The sequence below is a fragment of the Vigna angularis genome, chromosome 8, assembly GCF_016808095.1.
Source record: "Vigna angularis cultivar LongXiaoDou No.4 chromosome 8, ASM1680809v1, whole genome shotgun sequence".
Taxonomy (NCBI): Eukaryota; Viridiplantae; Streptophyta; class Magnoliopsida; order Fabales; family Fabaceae; genus Vigna; species Vigna angularis.
This window is the reverse complement of record NC_068977.1, coordinates 17,153,183-17,176,037: the sequence shown is the minus strand read 5'-3', so window position 1 is coordinate 17,176,037 and position 22,855 is coordinate 17,153,183. Positions and strand designations below refer to the sequence as shown.

The 22,855-nt window shown below is 36.4% G+C and overlaps 1 protein-coding gene across 1 annotated transcript; it reads right to left on the bottom strand.

Moving 5' to 3' along the window:
• Nucleotides 1-17,292: 17,292 nt before the first annotated feature.
• Nucleotides 17,293-20,330, bottom strand: LOC108346109 (G-type lectin S-receptor-like serine/threonine-protein kinase At1g34300). Its single transcript, XM_017585091.2, has one exon. It carries the CDS (start codon nucleotides 20,077-20,079, stop codon nucleotides 17,569-17,571), a length of 2,511 nt encoding a protein of 836 aa, XP_017440580.1. The 5' UTR covers nucleotides 20,080-20,330; the 3' UTR covers nucleotides 17,293-17,568.
• Between the last annotated feature and the right edge of the window lie 2,525 nt (nucleotides 20,331-22,855).

Here is a 22,855-nt window from a genome sequence, read left to right as displayed (position 1 = left end):
TCTGAACTTTTCAATACTGCGATGACTGTATTTAACCCTGTATTTAAGCCGTTCGGCTTTGGAAGTTTAATTAAAGTGTAAGACTGCATTGTTTAACTGTTAAATGTAATTAATTCTAATTTATGGTTATTACTGTATTTTGGGATGTTACACATTCCAACTAATTTATTTATATTCATATAAACATTTTTTATACTAGTTTTTACTAAAAAGAATAACATTTAGTTGCAATCTAAATACCTTGTAAAACTCGAAATAATTAATATATGTAAAAATATATGCAACTATAAATATTTCTTTAAAGTTAAAATATCATTCACTTTAGAATTTATAATTGAGGAGGAAGGAAGTACAAGACACTATAAGTATTTATTATTGATATAATAAATTTAATCTATATTAAAGTTTATTTCAAAGAGAAATGTTTTAACCATATTAGATGAATACAAAAATAGTGAGAAAACAACAAACACTAGTACAGTAAACAGATATTGCACCGGTTAGTTTTAGTTATTGACACCGGTTTTGTAACCGAGGCATATACAGACGAGGTAAAAAGGCGTAGACTTTATACCTCGGTTCAGAACTGGGGTAAAACGAAATAGGATTATGCCTCGGTTCGTAGACAACCGAGGCAATAACATGTTTTTTTTTTTTAGCATCATCGTCCCTAGCTATCATCATCCCCATTTCGCTTCCAAATGTCCATTGCACTGCACCAGCACGTTCATTGCTCATTCTCACTCAACCTCAATTCCTCTTCACAGCAAATATCATATACACCAGCAGAACACAAACAACAATTTCCCCAAAAGAATTTTCCCAATTAAAAACCTTAACTTTCTCAAACAGAACCCTAATCCCAATCAAGGAAAACCAAAAAACAAAAGGAACCCTAAAATCAAAACACCCCTCCGACCACCCCTCCGAACCTGACTCCGACCTCGGCTACCGCCCCCACCGCCTTGGATCCAAGACTGCCCGCAACCGATTCGAACCACTTCAGGTGTCGTCGTTCGAAGCTGCGAAGCACGATTTCTGGAAAAGTTGGCCATTTGGGCTTGATCACGGAAGGCGACGGTGGTCGGGAAAGGGACCCACGGGGCGAGAGAATCCATGACCGGCGGAGGCACCACGGCTGGCGCTGGCGCCGCGTTGCTAGGGTCCAGGACGGGGAGCGACAGCACGGCAAAAGGTGTGCGGGATGGTGAAAGGTTGTTTAAAGAATGAAGGGAGGAAGAAGAGAAAGAGTTTTGGTTTGGTGGTAGTAGTAGACGGGGAGCGGCAACACTGGAAAAGGTGTGCGGGATGGTGAAGGGTTGTTTAAAAAGAATGAAGGGAGGAAGAAGAGAAAGAGTTTTGGTGGTAGTTGTAAAGGCAACTCCATATGCCTCGGTTAATACAAGTAGAGTGGTAGTAATAATGGAAGGGTTTGGTGGAAGCTGTAGAGGCAAGTCCATATGCCTCGGTTCTGCTATTAACCGAGTCCCTAGGCAAGTCCATATGCCTCGGTTCTGCTATTAACCGAGTCCCTAGCCTCATGCACTGGAAAAGGTGCCTCGTGCACTGGGAAAGATGCCTCGTGGACTGGAAAAGTTAGAAGTCTTTATGTCTCGGTTCTGTATCAACCAATGCAGTATTAAATTTTATTTTTAATGCCTCGGTTTTTTATACACCCGAAACATATAACTTCGTCTTAATTTCAAAATTGCCACCGCGTCTTTAAATGTTTCGGTTTTTACAAAACCGGGGCATATATGGTGAGTTAAAAAAGTGTTTTTTTACTAGTGAAAAGTGAATAGCAGTAGTGGTAACTTCTAGAAAACGCAAGCCTTTTGTTTTTATTTGTAATATACAAATGGCAATGTTTATGTAGATTTTGATATTATAATTTTTTACTTTAAATGTAAATATTATTATAAAAACTTGAAAGAATTGAGATTTTATAAAGTAGTGATAAACGAAATTAAAAGTTTAGAGAGTATAGAAAAGGACAGAATCAAAAGTTTTAGTTGCAAATGTTGTTACAGGAAACAAGATTCTTTGGTGTAGCAATTATCATGAAACTTTAACATAACACAGTTACCACTTCCTTCCTTAGGAACCAGAGAGTTTAAGTTTTCTCCAAATAAAAAAATCACGACACACACTCTCACACACATGGATAAACCACACCCTTTCAACCGTTTCCCACTCCATTAATTTTCTCACCACAACAGACAAATATAAATTTTGCATATCCAAGTTTAATTAGTCAAAACAGACTTGTTGATACTGAAATTTGATACAGAAACTTATGATAACAAATTTTGACCAGTTCAACCTTTTTTATGCAGTAAAATGAGTAACTCAACCAACCAGATTTTAGTGCACAGATTCAAATGACCTTTTTATGCAGTGAAAGTTACGTAAGAGAATAAACCATACTGAATTAGTTATTATAATTTGTATTAGTTTTTATATCTTTTATCCAAACCTTTTCATTATTTTAGTAATTTTGATATTGTTCAAGATGATACATTTATCATTTATTATATATTAAACAATTTTACTGATCTTACTTTATAAATTAGTTTTGTAAGATAATGTTAAATTTAACTTTATATTAGACAATTTTGCTAATATTAAACAAAGACTATTCTAATTTGTTGTTTGTGGGTCTATCTTGGTCAAGCTATTATCTAATTATTTATTAATATCTAGTTTAACACTTGTTATATAAATATTTTGAAAAAAAAAATTGGTAAAAATAAATTAAACTTAAAATTTCGTTTTTAGTAACAATTATAACAGTTGTATTTTGTATATTTTTGTTGAGAAATTAACTTTACTTTTGCTAGAGACATTGAATGATTGAACAAATATATCATCTTACAACATACTTGTATTTAGCTTGATATTTAAGATTTGATCTAATTGTGATAAATAATAATATATAATTGTCTATTATAATGATCTAGTCTAATATCAAATGTTATTAGATATTACAAGGGTTACTGCATTTTCATGATTGATTATCACTAGATTGATAGCTTAAGTCTTTATGATGCAGCTACAAATTCTGAATTCTTTTCCCAATGAATTCAAACTAACCACAAAAGTCCCACCAGAATTAGCTTTATTATTTCATTCCTACAACATAATGTTCATTAAACCAATAGGACTTTCTCCTAATTGCTAGTAGAATCATGTCATCAATTCAATGAAGGTTAAATATTAGATTAAGGACTAGTACAAGCCCTTCTCTTCATCTATTATTTTTGGAGGAAAAAAAATAGTACTTAGAGAGACACTAAAAGGCTTTAGATGCCATTACAATTAAAAATAATTTCCCCCATACCCATCGTTGATGAATTCTTAGATGAACTATATGACGCTAATTATTTTTCTAAATTGGATTTGTGGTTCGGCTATCACCAATTATTAATGCAATTTGAGAATAGATTAGTATTGCTTCACCCTTATGTTACATATTGTGAAACTACATGGTTGCTTGTAGTCACAATTATGAATGTGTTGGCTCATTCAAGATGTTACAGAGATAAAATTTGTGGCTTAAAAACTACAATTACTTTACAATTACTTGATTCAGCCAAAATCGATTCAATTTTTCATGTATTATGTTCCTTAATCTTTTCTAACTACTGAAGAGGCACGGTTCTGCAACTAATTTCTATATTGAAATTTAGAGTTATTCTGAAAGGTGATGTTCATGTTCCTTAGGTAGTAGTTCAATAGTAAGGTTTAGAAGAACACGAGGCTTTTTTGGAGTGATGCAACAAAACTATCCTAACTTTAACCTTGAGGATAAGGTTCTTTGGAATGAGGGAAGAAATGTAACAAACAAAACACTTTGAAGGACTACTCTAGAAATAAGGTAGCACGAGAGAGAAAAAGGAGACTGATACAATTTCTTTCTCTATGTTGTTTCTTCCCTTTTTTTAGGGTTCTTTTCGTTTCTCTGCATTTCTGTTTTCATTTATATAAGCTCCTAATAGCTCTTATCCATTGCAAGAAACTCACCATCATACTATCAGTACATATTTACAATCTTGACTTGCTCTATTTTAGATACAAAGTAGAATGCAAATAGATTAAAAAATAATTAGTGTTTGAAATTTATCGTAAATTTGATTATGGTTCAGTTAAAATTCAAAAAATATTTTAGTTTCTTAAATTGAAAAGAAAGTTTTTTTTTATTAAATACCAAATTTGGGAAATGAAATTTTGTTTAAAACCATTTTGTAGTTCCTAAATTATAAACTTTAGAGACTAAAAGCGTGTTGTTTTTTTCAAATTTAAATAATCAAAAATGCTTTTTTAAAAATTGAAATATAAGACTGACTTCATTCTATATTTTAAGATTGAAAACACAATTATTTCGATTTTAAATTTATTGAGTGAATTACATGTTAATCATTACATTACTGAGATATTGTTCATTTGGAATCTCACATCATGATTTAGTACTAAATATTAAATTTGAGAAATGATATTTGACACAAGTTTTTTTACACAACCACGAGAATTGTTGATTTTCCTTTTTTTTCACAACCACGAGTCAATGTGATTACTTTATTTATGTTTTTGGTAAGTTAGGAGCATATAACCTTGGTTATTCCATGAAACTTGCTTTTATTGCTTTCTTTGACTTCACTTGAAAAATTCCAAAATAAAAACTAAAGAACGAAACAAAACCGAACAACACAAAGAGGTGGGCTTTCCATCCTAAAATCGCCAAATCGGAACTATATTTTCCTCCCATAACTCGCGCCTGGGAAGAAGAAAACAGAGAACAACTCGTGTTAGATATGAAAGCCTAAATTATGCAGCTGACACAACCAAGGAGGCCTAAAAGAATGACTCACAAAACAAAAGGGATACCTAATGTTATTTATTATTAAGGGATTGTATGAGTCAGCATATTCTAGAATGAAAGTTGGTTAGGATTTTGTTATTGTCCTTTTGTGAGACCAGGTATTAGGTTATATATTACCTACATTTGAATGAAAAATGAGGAAAATCTGTATCCACTCTCTTATCTTATATTTTTCTGGAGGCTGTTTGTCCTTGAATTCAGTGCTTTACTTAACATTGGCAGAAAAGTGTGAGAAGGGCTTATGTTTCAACTACGATCAGAAGTTCTCCCGCAACCATCGATGTCCAGCTCGTTATCTTCTTTTAATTGCTGATGAGGAAGATGGCCCCATTATTGATGGAGACGTTGAGAAGCATGAAGATTTGACGTCTCAGGGTGTTGAGGAAGTATTAGACACGTCTTGTTTGTCAGCCTAATTAAGCCATAATGCCATTTCTAGTATTGGAGCTCCAGAAACATTACGTATTTTGGGTCTTATAGCCCAATACCAAGTACGTGTACTTGTAGATGGAGGGAGTACTCACAATTTTATCCAACAAAAGGTTGCACATCTTTTGGGCCTGGCCCAAAGTCCTACTGCCCCATTGAAGGTATTAGTGGTTAGCGGGGAGGAATTGGCTTGTAACCAATGTTGTCATGGTGTAGAGTTAATGATACAAGGCCATAAATTCTTGGTGGATCTCTTTGTTCTTGATATGGGTTCTGATGTAGTTTTGGGAGCACAGTGGTTGAAACATCTAGGCCCAATTCTTATGGATTATCAAGACCTAACCATGAAATTCTTCCATCGTAACCAATCAATTGAGCTCAAGGGAGATTCTGGACAAATTTCCTCTTCTATATCCATCCATCAATTAAAAAGGGTTATACGTTCAGACCATGAGGCCCAATTATATTCCCTTCAAGTTTTGTCACCAACCCCACTTCTTTGACCTCTTCTCATACTTGTCATCCTAATCCATTTGTCCATCAACTTCTTCTTCAATACACCATATTATTTACTGAACCAACACACCTCCCTCCCTCATGCCCTACAGATCACCAAATCCCTCTTATTTTCGCTGCCAACCCAGTAAATGTTTGTCCTTATAGATACCCTCACGCCCATAAAATCGAAATCGAAAAGCAAATTTCTAAGTTATTGGATTTTGGTTGGATAACTCTGAGCACAAGCCCTTTCTCCTCTCTAGTGCTTTTGTTGCGGAAGAAGGATGGGTCTTGGCACATGTGTGTAGATTATCGGGCCTTGAATGCGGTTACCATCAAAGACAGGTTCCCATTGCCTACGATTGATGAACTGTTGAATTAACTAAGGTTTGCTCGATGTTTCTCCAACTTAGATCTCACTTCCAGCTTCCATCAAATTTGTCTTCATCCTTCTGATGTACACAAGACTGCATTTCAGAGTCATGATGGGCATTATGAGTATCGCGTCATGCCCTTCGGGTTGTGCAATGCCCTAGCCACATTCCAAGCCACGATGAATGACATCTTACGACCTTTGTTGCAAAGTCAGTGATTGTTTTCTTCGAACATATTTTAGTATTCACTACAACCATTGAGGAGCATCTCCTTCACCTCCGCCAGGTGTTTGATATTTTGCTCGCTAATCAATTGTACCTGAAATCATCGAAATGCCCATTTGCTCAATCACAGATAGATTATTTGGGTCATGTGGTCGCAAATGGGTGTGTTGCACCAGACCCCACCAAGGTTCAAGCCATGGTTGCATGGCAAGTACTGTCTTCTCTTAAAGCCCATTGCGGATTCCTTAGGTTAACAAGGTTCTATCGAAAATTTGTTAACGGATATATTGCAATAGCCCTTCCTCTCATAGAATTGCTTAAAAAGGGAGCTTTTCATTGGTCATCCCAGGCACAACGAGCTTTTGAGGCCCTAAAAACAACTATGGTTGGTGCTTCTATTTTGGCTTTGCCCAATTTCTCCCAGCCATTCATTGATAACTTTTTCGCAAGTATACCAAATCGTTCCAAGTAATATAGAGTAAGTTCAGAATATCGTTCTCCCAAAGAACTTGTGCAACACATGATAATTTTTCCTTTTATAACTCAATTAAACAAAACAACACAAGAAACTCTTTGGTATTTTATCAAACAGTTGGTGTGCAAGGAATTATATTTAAAAGAAACTTTGTTGGAATTGGGTTTCATGAATCATATGAAGATAAAACTTTGTACAATATATCATTATTTCATTCAAACATTCACATCAAGGCATACTAGTCCTAATCCCTTAGCAACTAGTTCTAAATTAATATATCAAAATGCTAATCCCTTGGTCAATTTAACATACAATTTGCATTAAGTCCGATGCTAAGAATGACCAAGTTATTGAGTCTATCCCTAGATCCCAAATCACTTAGGTTCTCTATCTATGTTCATGTTCAAAGTTGCTTTCCAGTAATCAAAGACATTCAATTAACATTATATTTTCATACAATGTTATTAAATTCAAGAAAGAGCATATGAACGACCAACGATATATTGAACAGGAAAATTACATTAGAGTGAGTTCATTATATCCAATTCCAACGAAAGAAAAATTTAACTACTCCTAGTCATCTAGAACGTACATATTTGAAGCAAACCCTTGCAACAATGGTGTCTTGATACCTTGAAGTAGTCTCCAGAAGTTCCTAAGATGTTTTCGTTTCTTTCCTTTGTTCGGAACTATTTTCCCTTTTCTTTCTATCTGTCTTTTTAAGCCACTTTACTTCATTAATTCGCTCAGCGCACATGTACTGGTGCACTATGCGAATTTTTTAAACTACTACACTTTAACTTATGTTATTCGCTCAACGCACAGGTACTGATGCGCTATGCGAATTTTCTTCTTCTGGTAGTTCGAATTTTGGCTTTTGCTTTGCGAAAATTGGCTGACAAAGTCCAAATAACACACCCTTTCCTGTTCAATATTTTACTTAACCATCTACTCTCTATTACAACTTTTCACTAAGGAACAACATGAATAATTACAAGATTGAGTTCATTTATAAGTGTTAAAACAACTCTTTTTCATACTTATCAACTCACCCAAACTTGAACTATTTCATGCACTCATGAAATTACAGAAGAAAATGAACAATACAACAGACATTTGACATTTTGATAAAATGACTTTGCACATCAAAAAAATCACATGCACTCCTAAAGATTTCAAACAATTATGACATGGTGCATTACTCACAAAATCACATGTGCATAGAATATGAACAACCAGATCAGTATTTATCATTACTCACCACTCAAGTGTTTGTTAGTAGAATTGTCATAGAACTTCATCAGCTTTTGCATTTCATTTGATTCACACACTTCACACACTATTGGTTAAGTCCAAAGGTCTTTTCAGGTTAAGGCTTGGCTTGACTAGAAAAAGAATCATGGTTTTTCTTGGATTCAAAGACACCTATTAAGAAGAGAATAACTTCAATTCCCAATCTAGTACTCAAATCCCATAATATATCATTCATCACATACCATTTTCTTTCACAGCTCAACCTTCTTTTTCAATTTGAGCATCATTTTTTATCATTATTTGCTTTTTTTATATATGATCTTTTATTCCCTCAAACTTAAATTCAACCTTGACCTCATTTAAAGCATAGTACATGTTCTCTTCTAAGGTGTAAGGTAGGATAACACAATAGGCTCAAGGGGAAAGAAAGAAATCAAGGCTCAAAGAGGGTTTGCAAATGTACCATAGTGTCTCAAGGTTGGCTATCTGGCCAAATAGCTGTATAATCCATAACAAACAGGGAATTTTTCATCCTTAACCAAAAAAATATGTGTATGTACGTAGAAGCAAAATCATGCAAAAGCCAATTCCATATCTAAACAACTCAATATCTCTCAATCAATATATGTTCTCAACACTCACAGATCTGGTCATAGTTCATACTTACACACAAATAAAAATATGAAGCACATTGCAACCACAAACATACATGTCATCATCCTCAAGAATCACATAACTTAATCAGATACTGCATAATCATTAAATCAAAACAAGATAACTTCATCTGCACCAGCATAATCATCCTCTGCATATGAGGCACTTGCACTCCTCCACCTGGAATCTGGCCTGCCCTTAGGCCATGGGAGATGCGCGAACTCAAAGGAGAACCTATGTTGATCATAGTTTAAAACAAGGTTTTCTTCTTGTGCCTCAGCATGTTGTACTCTTGAAGAAGACCATGTGGTGGTCTTATGAGAAGTTATCTTCATAATATTAGCTAAGCACAAAAGAACATTGAACATATGGTGAGAATTGCACAAAATCAGAAAATTGTAGCGAACAGTTCGCTTAGCGAATAAAGTGACAAACATAACCAAAGATGCAATGAGAAATTCGCAGAGCGAACTCCTCGTTGAGCGAATATTTTTTTTTCCAGATTTGTGTTTATTCGCTGAGCGCACCAGATCTGTGCACTAAGCGAATAAAATTAATTTTTTTTTTGTTTATTCGCTTTCGCTGAGCGCACCAGAGTTGTGCACTAAGCGAATAAAATTACAATTTTTTTTTAATTTGTGTTTATTCGCTTAGCGTACCAGAGCTGTGCGCTGAGCGAATAAAATTAAATTTTTTTTTGGTGTTTATTCGCTGAGCGCGCCAGAGCTGTGCGCTGAGCGAATAAAATTATAGACTTTTTTTTTAGATTCACTCAACTCACAAATTCGCTAAGGGGATAAATTCTCTTCCTCATTAATTCACTTACCTCATTGCAGATACTCACAAATATATTCGCTTAACGCACCATATATATATATATATATATGCTTAACAAATATTGCAATATTGAACATACATTACAGAACATTACACTTAACAACAAAACACATAACTTACCAACACAAAAACTTCAACAATTTCTCAGAAAAACTAAACATAAAGATAAAATTAAACGTAACATATAGAAAAGTGAGATAGAGAAATAAATTTAAAAAAACATAAACAAAGAAATAAGGAAAAGAAGAAACAAAAATTGCAAAACGTGAGCACACCAACCAAACAATAGTTCCAATATGCAGAATGATTGAAATGGATTTCCTAAATAACCTCACTCAGATCCCTCTTGTTGCAAGATCACTTAGTACTCCCGCTTTGACTGCTGAAATCTCATCCCTAAGATCTTCCAACAACTAGAAACATTTGTAGGAAAACTGCATAAAAGAAATTCAAACAAAACAGACATACAATTGGCAAAGAATTCCACTTTCCTTGTTTTCTAAAGTTAGAACACTCAGATCCCTCTTGTTGTGCCTACCTAAGTATGATAAACCCTCACCCAATCCTTTGGTGTAAGAAGTCCATCGAACTTGCCTTAAGTTCTAAAACAATGAATCCAAACACACAATCCCATCCCTGTGATTTGCACATCTGATTTGATTTTGTTAGTTCCGCTACTAAAATCTCATCCCTAAGAACTTTCAGTAACTGCATCAAGCTCTAAGGTGTATCCCGAGACAGGCATTAAGTTCAAACTAAATCAATGGAAAGTCTTAAAAAAAATAAAGTCAACTACATACACAACAACATTAAAAAGGAAAATTCACAACAAAGTCTAAAAGAGTCATAAATGCCCAAATTGCCTTTGTTTGAACACAAGTCCCCAGCAGCGGCGCCAAAAACTTGATAATTTTTTAGCAAGTATACGAAATTGTTCCAAGTAATATAGAGTAAGTTCAGAGTATCGTTCTCCCAAAGAACTTGTGCAACACATGACAATCCTTCCTTTTATAACTCAATTAGACATCAAAATGCAAAAAACAACACAAGAAACTCTTTTTGGTATTTTATCAAACAGTTGGTGTGCAAGGAATTATATTTAAAAGAAACTTTGTTGGAATTGGGTTTCATGAATCATATGAAGATAAAACTCTGTACAATATATCATTATTTCATTCAAACATTCACATCAAGGCATACCAGTCCTAATCCCTTAGCAACTAGTTCAAAATTAATATATAAAATGTTAATCCCTTAGTCAATTTAACATACAATTTGCATTAAGTCTGATGCTAAGAATGACCAAGTTATTGAATCTATCCCTAGATCCCAAATCACTTAGGTGCTTTATCTATGTTCATGTTCAAAGTTACTTTCCAGTAATCAAAGACATTCAATTAACATTATATTTTCATACAATGTTGTTAAATTTAAGAAAGAGCATATGAATGACCAACGATATATTGAATAGGAAAATTACATTAGAGTGAGTTCATTACATCCAATTCCAACGAAAGAAAAATTTAACTACTCCTAGTCATCTAGAACGTATATATTTGAAGCAATCCCTTGCAAATATGGTGTCTTGATGCCTTGAAGTAGTCTCCAGAAGTTCCTAAGATGTTTGCGTTTATTTCCTTTGTTCGGAACTATTTTCCCTTTTCTTTCTATCTGTCTTTTTAAGCCACTTTACTTCATTAATTCACTCAGCACACATGTACTGGTGCGCTATGCGAATTTTCTTAACTGATGTTATTCACTCAACGCACAGGTACTGGTGCGCTATGCGAATTTCCTTCTTCTGGCAGTGCGAATTTTGGCTTTCGTTTTGCGAAAATTGGCTGATAGAGTCCAAATAACACACCCTTTTCTGTACAATATTTTACTTAACAATCTACTCTCAATTACAACTTTTCACTAAGGAACAACATGAATAATTACAGGATTGAGCTCATTTATATGGATTAAAACAACTCTTTTTCATACTTATCATTCATCCTTCAAACTAATGCTTCTAGTGCTGCATGGGTGCTTACTTGTCCAAGACTCTCACTTAGTCTCATATTTTAGCAAGGTTTTTTGCCCTCGTTTAGTGAAGGCTTCGGCTTATATACGGGAGTTGCATGCAATTACCAATGCTGTAAAACGTTGACGTTAATACCTGTTGGGAAATTTCTTCATTATCCAGACAGATCAGAAGAGCCTCAAGGAATTGCTAACTCAAGTGATTCAAACTCCGGAACAACAATACTATGTCACTAAGTTGTTGGGGTATGATTATGAAATCCAGTATAAACCTGGAAAGTTGAATTTTGTACAAACTCTTTATCGCGGTCCATAGGCCCAATAGATGGTGAATTAAGGATGTTATATGTCCCCTAGTGTGACTTTCTAGATGAATTAAAGAAAGCCTTCTTGGAGATCAGGATCATCTCCTTTTGTGGCAGAAATGCATTCCTGATCCTGATTCAATGCCCCACTTTAAAGTTAGGGATGGGTTAATGTTGCTCAAAGGAAAAATCTGGTTGGACTCTACTTCTAGATTTATCACCCTACTTTTGAAGGAGTTTCATGAGACTGTGGAAGGGGCGCATGCAGGTGTGAACAAAACCTTGAAGCGTCTCAGTGCCAATTTTTATTGGGCATCGATTGCAAAGGATGTCCGCCACTTTATTTCCCAATGTCGGGTGTGCCAACAAACCAAGTATATAGCACCAAGCGCTCTAACGACCTTCTCATTCCACTTCCCAACCCTTCCAACGTTTGGGAGGATATCTCTATGGATTTTATTACGGGTCTTCCTCCTTCTCATAGCTATACTGTCCTCTTAGTCATGGTGGACTGTTTCTCAAAGGCAGTTCATTTGGGAGCACTACCTACTGACTACACAACTTATAGAGTTGCTGAGTTGTTTATTTCGATAATTTGCAAACACCATGGACTACCCAAAAGTATTGTTTCCGACCGTGACCCGATCTTCATGAGTCGTTTCTGGTTGGCTTTGTTCAAATTCAGTGGCACTTTGCTTTGGATGAGCTCTTCATACCATCCACAAATTGATGGACAAACGGAGGCTATGAATCGCACAATTGAGCAGTACTTGCGGGCCTTCGTTCAAGACAAGTCACAACACTAGTTTCGTTACCTTCCTTGGGCCGAGTTCCATTATAATACTTCAGTCCACTCTGGATCTGAGATGTCACCATTTCAAGTGATGTATGGTAAGCCTCCTCCCTCTATTCTTGAGTATTTGATGGATTCTTCTTCTATTGAGGGTTGTGGTTCTTTACTTAAGTCACGTGAGGAGGTACTGTCCTTGCTGAAAAGTAACTTGCTTAAGGCCTAGAAGCGTATGAAGAAGAACATTGATCTGAAGCGTAGAGAGGTCAGCTTTGATGTTGATTCATGGGTATATGTCAAGTTGCAACCTTACCGTCAAATATCTGTTTCGGGGTCTAAATTCCATAAATTGGCTAAACGGTTTAATGGGCCCTTTCAAGTTACAGCAAAGATGGGTCTTGTAGCTTACAAACTTGATTTACCTGACACTTCAAGGATCCACAATGTCTTCCATTGTTGTTTTGAAAGCATATGAAGGGCCACTTCCACCCTCTATTGATCCCTTAACTCCTCTTTCGTATGAGAATAATTCGTTGATCACTCCTCTTGCCATCCTTAGATTTAAAACAAATAATGTTAATGGTGTTCTTAAGCGTTTAGCTTTGGTGTAGTGGAAAGGTCTCTCATTTGATGATACTTCATGGGAGGATTGGATTACGTTACAACAAATTTATGACCTTGAGGACAAGGTCATTGCTGAAGAAGATGGTAATGTTAGATATGAAAGCCCAAATTATGCAGCTGACACAACCAAGGATGATGCCAGGCCTAAAAGAATGACTTAAAAAACAAAAGGGATACCTGATTTTATTTATTATTAAGGGATTGTATGAGTCAGCATAATCTAGAATGAAAGTTGGTTAGGATTTTATTATTATCCTTTTGTGAGACCAGGTATTAGGTTATATATTACCTACATTTGAATGAAAAAGGAGGAAAATCTTTATCCACTCTCTTATCTTTTGTTTTTCTGGAGGCTGCGTGTCCTTGAATTCAATACTTTACTTAACAACTCGTCTCTTAGTGAAAAAGCACAAAACAGAGACCAAGGAGAAAACATAGCAACGAAAGAAAAAATGGTGGAATGTTGGGTCTCAAAGGAGCAATGTTAGGTAAAGAGACAAACAACAGAAGCACCTGTTGAGAAGGAAAAAGAAGATCCTGACCTAGGTTTCTTAAAAACTTTGAAATCAAAATTTCGAAACGAAAGTTGGATACGCTAGTGAAAACGTGTTGTTCCAATTGTCCACTTCAAAAAAAATTTGAAACCAATGACACTTTGACACGTGGCTATGTCAAAATATTTGTGTCGAAGTATCCACCATCTTGACTTGCTCCATTCTAGATATCCACAATCTTCACTTACTCTATTTTAGATATAACGTAGAATACAAATAGATTAAAAAATAATTAGTGTTTGAAATTTAAGGTGAATTTGATTTTCGTTACATTAAATTTCAAAAAATATTTTAGTTTCTTAAATTAAATAGAAAGTGTTTTTAGTACTAAATACCAAATTTGGGAAATAAAATTTTGTATAAAACCATTTTTAGTTTTTAGATTATAAACTTTAGAAACTAAAACTGTATTTTTTTAATTTAAATAATCAAAATGTTTTTTTAAAAAAATGAAATATAAAACTTACTTCACTTTAAATTTCAAGATTAAATCACAATTGTTCCGATCCCAAGTCCGCTGAATGAGTGACATCATTAGGATCAATGATCAATCACCATATTCAGAGGTATTGTCCACTTTAAAGTTTGAAACTCTATCATGATTTTAACTTTAAAAGGTGACTCAAACGATAGAAAGAGAAATGAGTATTTAAACTGTTCTAGGTATCAACTCCTAAATGATGTGAAATTATTGGACATGGTATGAAGAGTGACCCCACTAGAGGGTTTAAGGGACAAATAGTTTGTCTTATAACATCTTTATCGTCTCCACGATAAACACCAAATATTCTCACTAAGATCCTGAACATAGACTTTTATATTGGTGGCGTGATATGAGGGGCTTTGAAAAATTAAAAAGTTTAACTAAATCTTATTTTCACAAACTAATTCACAAACTAATTCATTGATCAAGATAGTGAAATGATCTACTACTTGATTACAAGTTAAGTGCCCTCTAATCTCTATTGGTCTTCAACAGCTGTAACCAGGAGCCACGTCCTACACGTGCATTGAATTTGAACTTGTTTGAAATGAAGACATTGACGTGGTCACATGGACGTTATTTTGAATATTCATTGACGTCAAGCAATGAAGTATTCTTCTGTCATTATTGAAAGTATAACTTTGCTTAATATTTGTATCATGGTTTTGCTCTTCAAAAACATATCATTAAGTTAAGAGATATTGTAATCTATATAAATTAATTTGTTCTTGGTTTCTAAACTGTGAGAATTTTGTAAGTTCCAAATTATCTCTGAATCTTGTGGTAAAAAATATATTTCGAAATTATATTCTTTTAACCTCTTTCCAAGAAATTGGAAATACTACATTCCACCAACAATAAAACGTGAATGACACGGGTTTCATGCATGTGAGATATCATATATATGATATAATTGACCATTGTGACAACCAGAAAGTCCTCACAGTTGATTATTATGTGCATGATGAAACAAAGAGTCTCACGTTTTCACGTTTCAGACTCAAACTTTTAGGTTTGGTAAAAGAAAAACTCAATAGTTTATCAGATGGGTTCTCAATGAGAACATAAAACTTCACTACTTTTATTGGCACACCAAAGATATTGGGTTGCACTATTGACCCAGAAATATGCAGACCAACGTGCTTATGCTGACACAAGCACATTTTCAGGAATTGAATACTATTGAATATAGTGAAAAACTATATTTAGATTAATCTCCCTTGTGTTAAATACACACATAGGGTTCTCTATTTATAATAGAAGAAATATGGGCTAAGCCCAAAATACAAATGAGAAATAATAACAAACTAACTAAAAGATAAAAGATATAATATATCTAACACTCCCCCTCAAGCTGGAGCATACAAATTGTATGAACTAAGCTTGAAATAGATGAACTCAGTGTTGAACTAGATGATTTGTCTTCAAGGGTGTGAGGCAAACATAGATGGACTAACAGCAGCTTGTGAAACTTCAACTTCAAAAGTGGATGAATGGATGAGTGACGGGATCAACAGTAGTAGCTGAAAGCTAAGAGCTACAAAACTGCAGGGACTACACTAAATCCTCATCAATGATGGATGGGTGACGGGATCAACAGTAGTAGCTGAAATCTACAAAACTGCAGGGACTACACTCATATTTATGTGACTTGCAGTGTCTTGGAAACGTACTCCCCCTTAGTGTGAAGGTGGAAATGTGAAAGATCACAGTTGCTGAACCACTAAAACAAAACAAAATATTAAGCTACAATGCTAAAACAAAGACATCAAGATATGTTGGAGGTCCAAGATTCTTTGCTGGACAACTCCCAAGTGGTGATACTCAGCCGTGTATCACAAGAAGATCGGGCTAAACTCTAGCATCGAACAACGGCAAACAGTGCTAACTCTAGCACCAAACAGCAGCAAACAGTGCTAACTCTAGCACTGAAGAGCGGCAAACAGGGCCAAACATCGGGCTAACTCTAGCACCGAAAAGTGGCAAACAGTGCCGAACAGCGGCAAACTAAACGGCGCCGGACAGCGGAAACGGCACCTGGACAGCGATCAATAGTGGCTGGACAGTGGTCAAACGGCGCGGACAGCGGGAAACGGCGCCTGGACAGCGGGAAACGGCGCGTGGACAGCAGCAAACGGCGCGGGACAGCGGCAAACGGCATGGCCAGCGGCGATGGTCTGGTTGGCGAGACCGACTCCGATCATCAAGTTGGGCAGCCATGGCAAGGGAGAAACCCTAAAAATTCAAAGTACTCCGATTGATGCAACGACCACAGATCCAGAAAGAGGGCGAAGAGGCGATCACGGCAGTGCTGATCGGCGGCGGAAAGCTCCGGCGACGCGCCGGCACGCGCGGCGGCAGCGGCGAATCTTGCGGCGGCGCGTGGGTGCTCCGATCGCCGCGATCTTTGTGCGACGGTGGTCGCCCGGCCGAGACGATTCCGATGGTGTGGTCGCCGGTCGATTCTGGAACTCCGGCGGCGGCGGCGGCGGCGGCGACGACGGCGACGGCGGCGACGACGGCGACGGCGACGGCGGTAGCGGTGGCCGGAGGCGGCGACGGACTGGCCGGAAAGAAGCGGCGGCGACGGTGGAGAGATCTGACTGCACGGTGCTGACTGTGGCACAGATTTAAGAGAAAAAGAAAGATGAACTGCCCACTGAAATTTTAGGGGCTGCCGGCGGCCATGCGGCCGGCCGCCGGCAGACAGCAGAGACCACCAAAAGAGGATCAGAAAACTTGCTCTGATACCATATTGAATATAGTGAAAAACTATATTTAGATTAATCTCCCTTGTGTTAAATACACACATAGGGTTCTCTATTTATAATAGAAGAAATATGGGCTAAGCCCAAAATACAAATGAGAAATAATAACAAACTAACTAAAAGATAAAAGATATAATATATCTAACAAATACAAATAATTGCTGCAACTTTGCAATATCCTGTTTTGAAGGAACATACAATACAATGATCAGGATAAATAAAAGAAAAAAGAAATGAAATATAGTATACAATCAATATCATATTATACAGGGTTTGACCAGCAAAGCTTGTACTTGTGCTGCTCCTGCACAAAGTCCCCTCAGCACAAGTGAATGAGACTTTGAACCAATTTTTCTGGTAAATTTTGAAAAAGGAAATGGAAGCAGTTTTCTGTCATGTGTCTGATTGTAAAAGAGATGAGGTTGCCTTCTCAGGGGTCCTTCCTGAGTTGAAGGTTGAAACACCACTAATCTGAAATGATGATGTAGAGGATGGTCCAGGGGGTGAAACTCCAACAGTGGAAAATGCACTGGCATTGCTACTGAGGTATGTGCTGGTTCCACTGACAGTTCCTTCCATCACTGATTTTGGGGCAGGTGGCTTTTCAACCTCAGTTACTCCTTCTAGCATTTGCAGCACTCTGCTCATTGTTGGTCTCTGAGATGGCTGCTCTTGGATGCACCAAAAGCTTGCTTGAATTGCCCTTCTTACTTGCTCCATGTCAACTTCTTGCCCAGCTAGTCTTTTGTCCAAAATTGCACTGATGTTACCTCTCTCAAACTCTTCATAGGCCCAGATGGAGAACTTCTTCCTGTTTGTTTCCTCTGAAACATCAAAGTTCCTTCTTCCACTCACAATCTCCAACAAAACCATACCATAGCTGTAAACATCAGATTTGGATGTTATAGGAAGGTTTGCAAGCCACTCAGGAGCTAAGTATCCTCTGGTTCCTCTCACACTTGTTAAGGTCCGATGCCTATGGTCCTTGGGATTGATAAGCTTTGCAAGACCAAAATCAGAGACTTTGGAAACATAATTCTCATCCAAGAGAATGTTTTCAGGTTTGATGTCACAATGGACTATGCAGTCACGGCACTCCTCGTGTAGGTATGTGATGCCTCTTGCTGTGCCAAGAGCGATGTTGTATCGGTACTCCCAATTCAACAATTTTCCTGAATGATGTTCTGTCTGGAATAGAAAATTATCAAGAGATCCATTTTTCATGAACTCATAAACCAGAAGCCGGTGGCGCCCTTCTGAGCAAAAGCCAATAAGCCTCACCAAATTCAGATGATGAGTGCTACTTATAGTGGCAACTTCCATCCTAAACTGCTTCTCACCTTGCTCAATGCCCTCAAGTTGCTTCACTGCAACAACAGTTTTGTTAACAAGAGTGCCTCTATAAACAGCACCAAATCCACCAGCTCCGAGCTTCTCCTTGAACCCCTTTGTCGCTTGCTGGAGCTCCTTGTACGAGAACTGCACTGGAGCACCAGAAGCATACTCAAGAAGAGCATACTGAGCTGACAACGCACCAAACCTCTTGTTATTCCTACAACACCACATCCACAAACCCCCTTCCAAGGCTAGCAAAACAAAAAGAGTACCCAAAACAACCACAACCACAACCCATGCAGGCACCTTGGAACTCCTTTCCCTCAGAGTCCCTGCCGAAGAGGGTGGTGGATTTGGTGCCAACGGTGGACAAACCTTGAAATAAGAAGTGCTAGGCAACGAAGGATCTTGATATCCACTAACAAAATCTATTGATCTTATTACACACTGCCCTGTGCCATCTGACAAGGAAGTAGAAGCAAAACAGGCACTTGAACTCGAAAGACAATTCGTTCTACAGGCTGATAAACCAATGAAAAAAGTCTCCGATGTCGCTGTAGGGGGATAACTCAACACCACAGCATGATCAAAGGTCAACATGGTCGCTGTCCCTTGGCAACTATCCAGACTCAACTTCCTCCTGCACCCTTTCCTACCATTATTCGGATCAACCATCTCAAAATTCTCTGAAGGGCAACCACATACCGTGCTGGAATCATTGTAACCGCACACACCATAGTTCCCACAGTAAGCATAAACCTCACATTGATTTGCAACAGCAGCCCATCTAACAGTAGAAGTTCCACCACCCAGACTAGTACTATAAATCCTCAAATTCCCATCATTGTCCAACTTCAACACCCTAAACACATTAGCATTCAAATCATAGTCACTACTATAGGCAACAAGAACAGGACTACCCAAGTTCACATCAGAAAGTTCTAAAAGCCCAATCGATGTCAAAGACAACACAGGGGACTCCAAACTAACATTCACAGAAGAATTCAAACCCTGAGTCCAGTACTCTATGCTGTTGTTCCACTTCAGAGTCAAATTCCCAATTCCACTAAGGCTAAAAAAGTAGCTTTCGGAAGTGAGAACCTTACCAACACTGAAATTCTGAGACTGCACCAGGGTATCTGTGGGGTTGTCAAAGCTTGTCCAGAGGGTGCTTGTGCCGTTCGAAATTACCAAATTTCCATTGTCCTCAAGGGCTGCTGAAGTGGCGCCCGCCGTGGCAGATTCCCACACGGTGGAGCGGGAGCCGTTGACGAGGCGGAGGTTGCCAGAGGAGAGGAACTGTAAGGACCCACCGGAGTCCACAGCTGCGCCGTGTCCAGCGGACCAGACAACAGGGTCGCCACCGGTGTAGGAGATGGCGGCGATGAAGGAAGGAGGGGTGGTGGGTGGCTGAACGGAGATGAATCCCAGGGAGAAGGTGCCCCCGGGAGAAGACCACGTTTGGTTGGAGGAGGAAGAGGCTGAAAGAGTGGAACCTGGGTCTATGGCGGTAGCAACGGTGGCTGCCAGAAAAAGGATGAGGAACAAAAATTGGATTTTGAGGAACATGTTGTTTTCCGATGTTTCAATTGTGTGTGTCTGTTCATGTGGGTATGTGTGTGTGAATGAAATATAAAGATCTTGGTGTTGGATGTTTAATGACGTATTTTGGGGGTTTGGTTTGTGTGGGGAAGAAATGGGGTTTGTAGTGGGGAGTGAAAGGAGAAGACTTTGACTTGGCCCTTTCTGTTGGTTAGAATCTTCAATCGGGTTGAATATTTTATGGAAGAAATGGCTGCTGCTGCTCCTTCAAGTTTTGGAAGAGGAAAAGTTTTAAAGCTTGACCTTCTAGTTCTTTTGTTTATTCTTCTAATCCATTTTTGGGGTTTAGATTGTGGCAAAATGGAGAAAATTTGGATTTTCTTTTTTCATGTTGAACAATGAACACTTTATATTGCAGCTGAGTAATCTCACCTTTTTGTTTGATTGCAATGCAAACAAGAAAAAGAAAGAGGAAATATATTGTATTATGGTATTATCTAACTTATTGCTTTCAAAACAACTTAATTACACTTAATTTGTAAGATATAACAATTATACAATTGAGGGTGTATAGCGTTGGGTTGTTTCAATTGTATCTTAATATACTAAATGATTTAATCATTCAAATTTTAATAATTTTAATTTAGTATCTTAGTTGTAGTTGTATAACATGTCACAAGTTGATGTCATGTCATCATATTTGAATTCAGTCCATGTGAAACTAAAATCAAACGGTGTATCATGAACGAGGGAATAAGATAGTGAGTTCTCTTTAAAAAATACTTCCCTTCTATTTTGAAAAGAAAGCAAGACAAAGAAAGTTAATTTGTCCTGAAAAGACGTAAATACCCTTAATTAATTATTACTTTTATACATTAGTTTTTGTTAAGGTTTAATATTAATTTTTGATCTCTAATTTTGTTAGTTGTGTTTAAAGTGGTTTTCTTATTTTTGAGTTGTTCAAACTGGTCTCATATTTTGTAAAACTGGTTCGAGTTGGTCCTTTTTGCAATTAAAAACACTGACTATGTAATGTTCATTTAGCTAATAATGATTGACTTGTCCAATTATTTATTACTTGACAAGCTCAAATCGATTGACGTGTTAAAGTTATTGCCGTGAAAAGGTTAAAGGAAATTACAATTAGGTTAGAAGTAATTCACCATCAAAACTTTATTTCAAAATCAAAATCCCAAAATGCAAGATCACATATTCCAAAAACCCCAAAAGTGCAAGATAAAAATACAATTGCAAATAATTCCTAAACCTGAAATCAGAAAACAAAACCCCAATTCAAAAACCCTAAAAGTGCAAGATAAAAATACAATTGCAGATAATCCTAAAACGTGAAATCAGAAAACAAAACCCCAATTCAAAAACCCTAACCCCCAAATCGCATTAACAATCTACAGAGGAGAATCAAGACACAAGAAATTCCCAAAATCAGAACCCTCAATCCTAGACGAAAAGCCTAAAATCCCCAAAATCACAAGATCACGAAGAATCCCAACCATTGTGCCACCAACCTATAGAGAAAAAAAATAGAAACTCAATCCAAGGATGGAAACCCAACGTCGCGAGACTAGAATCCCAAAAATAAAACCCCAATTTGGAGCCGTAATATGAAGAGAACCACAACAAGAAGAAGGAAAGAAGAAAGGTTCCCTATAATGCCAACCCAGAAACAGAGGAGAGGAAGGAGGAGGGTGTCTCCTTGCACATCAAGGACCCACAGTGCTAGGTTTGTTCAAGAAAAAGGAAGTCCGGAAAATGAAAGCCAAGAGTTTCTAAAACTATGATTAAGGTAAAGGGAAATTCACCTGAACTTGCCAAGTAATGAATAAATAATTGGACAGGTCATTCATTGTTGGCTAAGGTGAACATTACACCATTAGCATTTTTAATTCCATGAGCAAAAAGAATCAACTTGAATCATTCTTACAAAACATGGGATCACTCTCAACAACTCAAAAATGAGAGGACTCACAACTAATAAAATTAGAGACCAAAATTGATATTAAATATCCTGTTAATTAAGAAAATTTATGTCATTTTATAAAAATTACTTCATTTTCAATTTTGTTTTAATTTTATGTGCATTCTCTCCTCCCAATTTTTTTACTACTTTTAATAAAATATTTCCCTCTACAAAGTAGAAAATTCAATTATGTTTTCTTTTATTATTTTTTAAATTAAAAAAGTTAAATTTAAAAGTATATGAGTAATATTATTTCTAATTTTTTATGTTGAAATTATTTTAATATTCAAATTAAGATTTATGAATATAACATGACAAATTCAATCTCAAATTGTCTCAATTTTACTTCAATTGCTAGTATTTTTAGAGGAAGTTAAAGAGAATATGTGGATAGTTTTTCAGTTTTTTTAGGAGTATATACTTCTATTTATGTTGAGATTATGAAGGTCAATTATAAGCATAATTGGATAGAAAACTTTAAGAGATTTTAGTGAAGATGACTATTTTTTAATCTCATGGTTTTTTGAATGAAAGAGAAGTTCCTTAGAGTCTTAGAAAGATATGGATGCTCGTATTTTTGTAGGTATATGTAATTCAAAGTTTCTCATTTTTTTTCTTAAAGAAATAATCGTGCTAATAAGTTAATTAATTTAGTTTGATTTATAAATATCAATATAAGTGGTTTAATGTTTAACCTCTATGTATTTATTTATATTTTTTTTCTATTTGTGTTTTTTTATTATAATAAAAATAATAAACTTATTATAATTATTATTATAAAGTTAAATATAAGTATTTTTTTTATAAAAAAACTTATTGTAAATA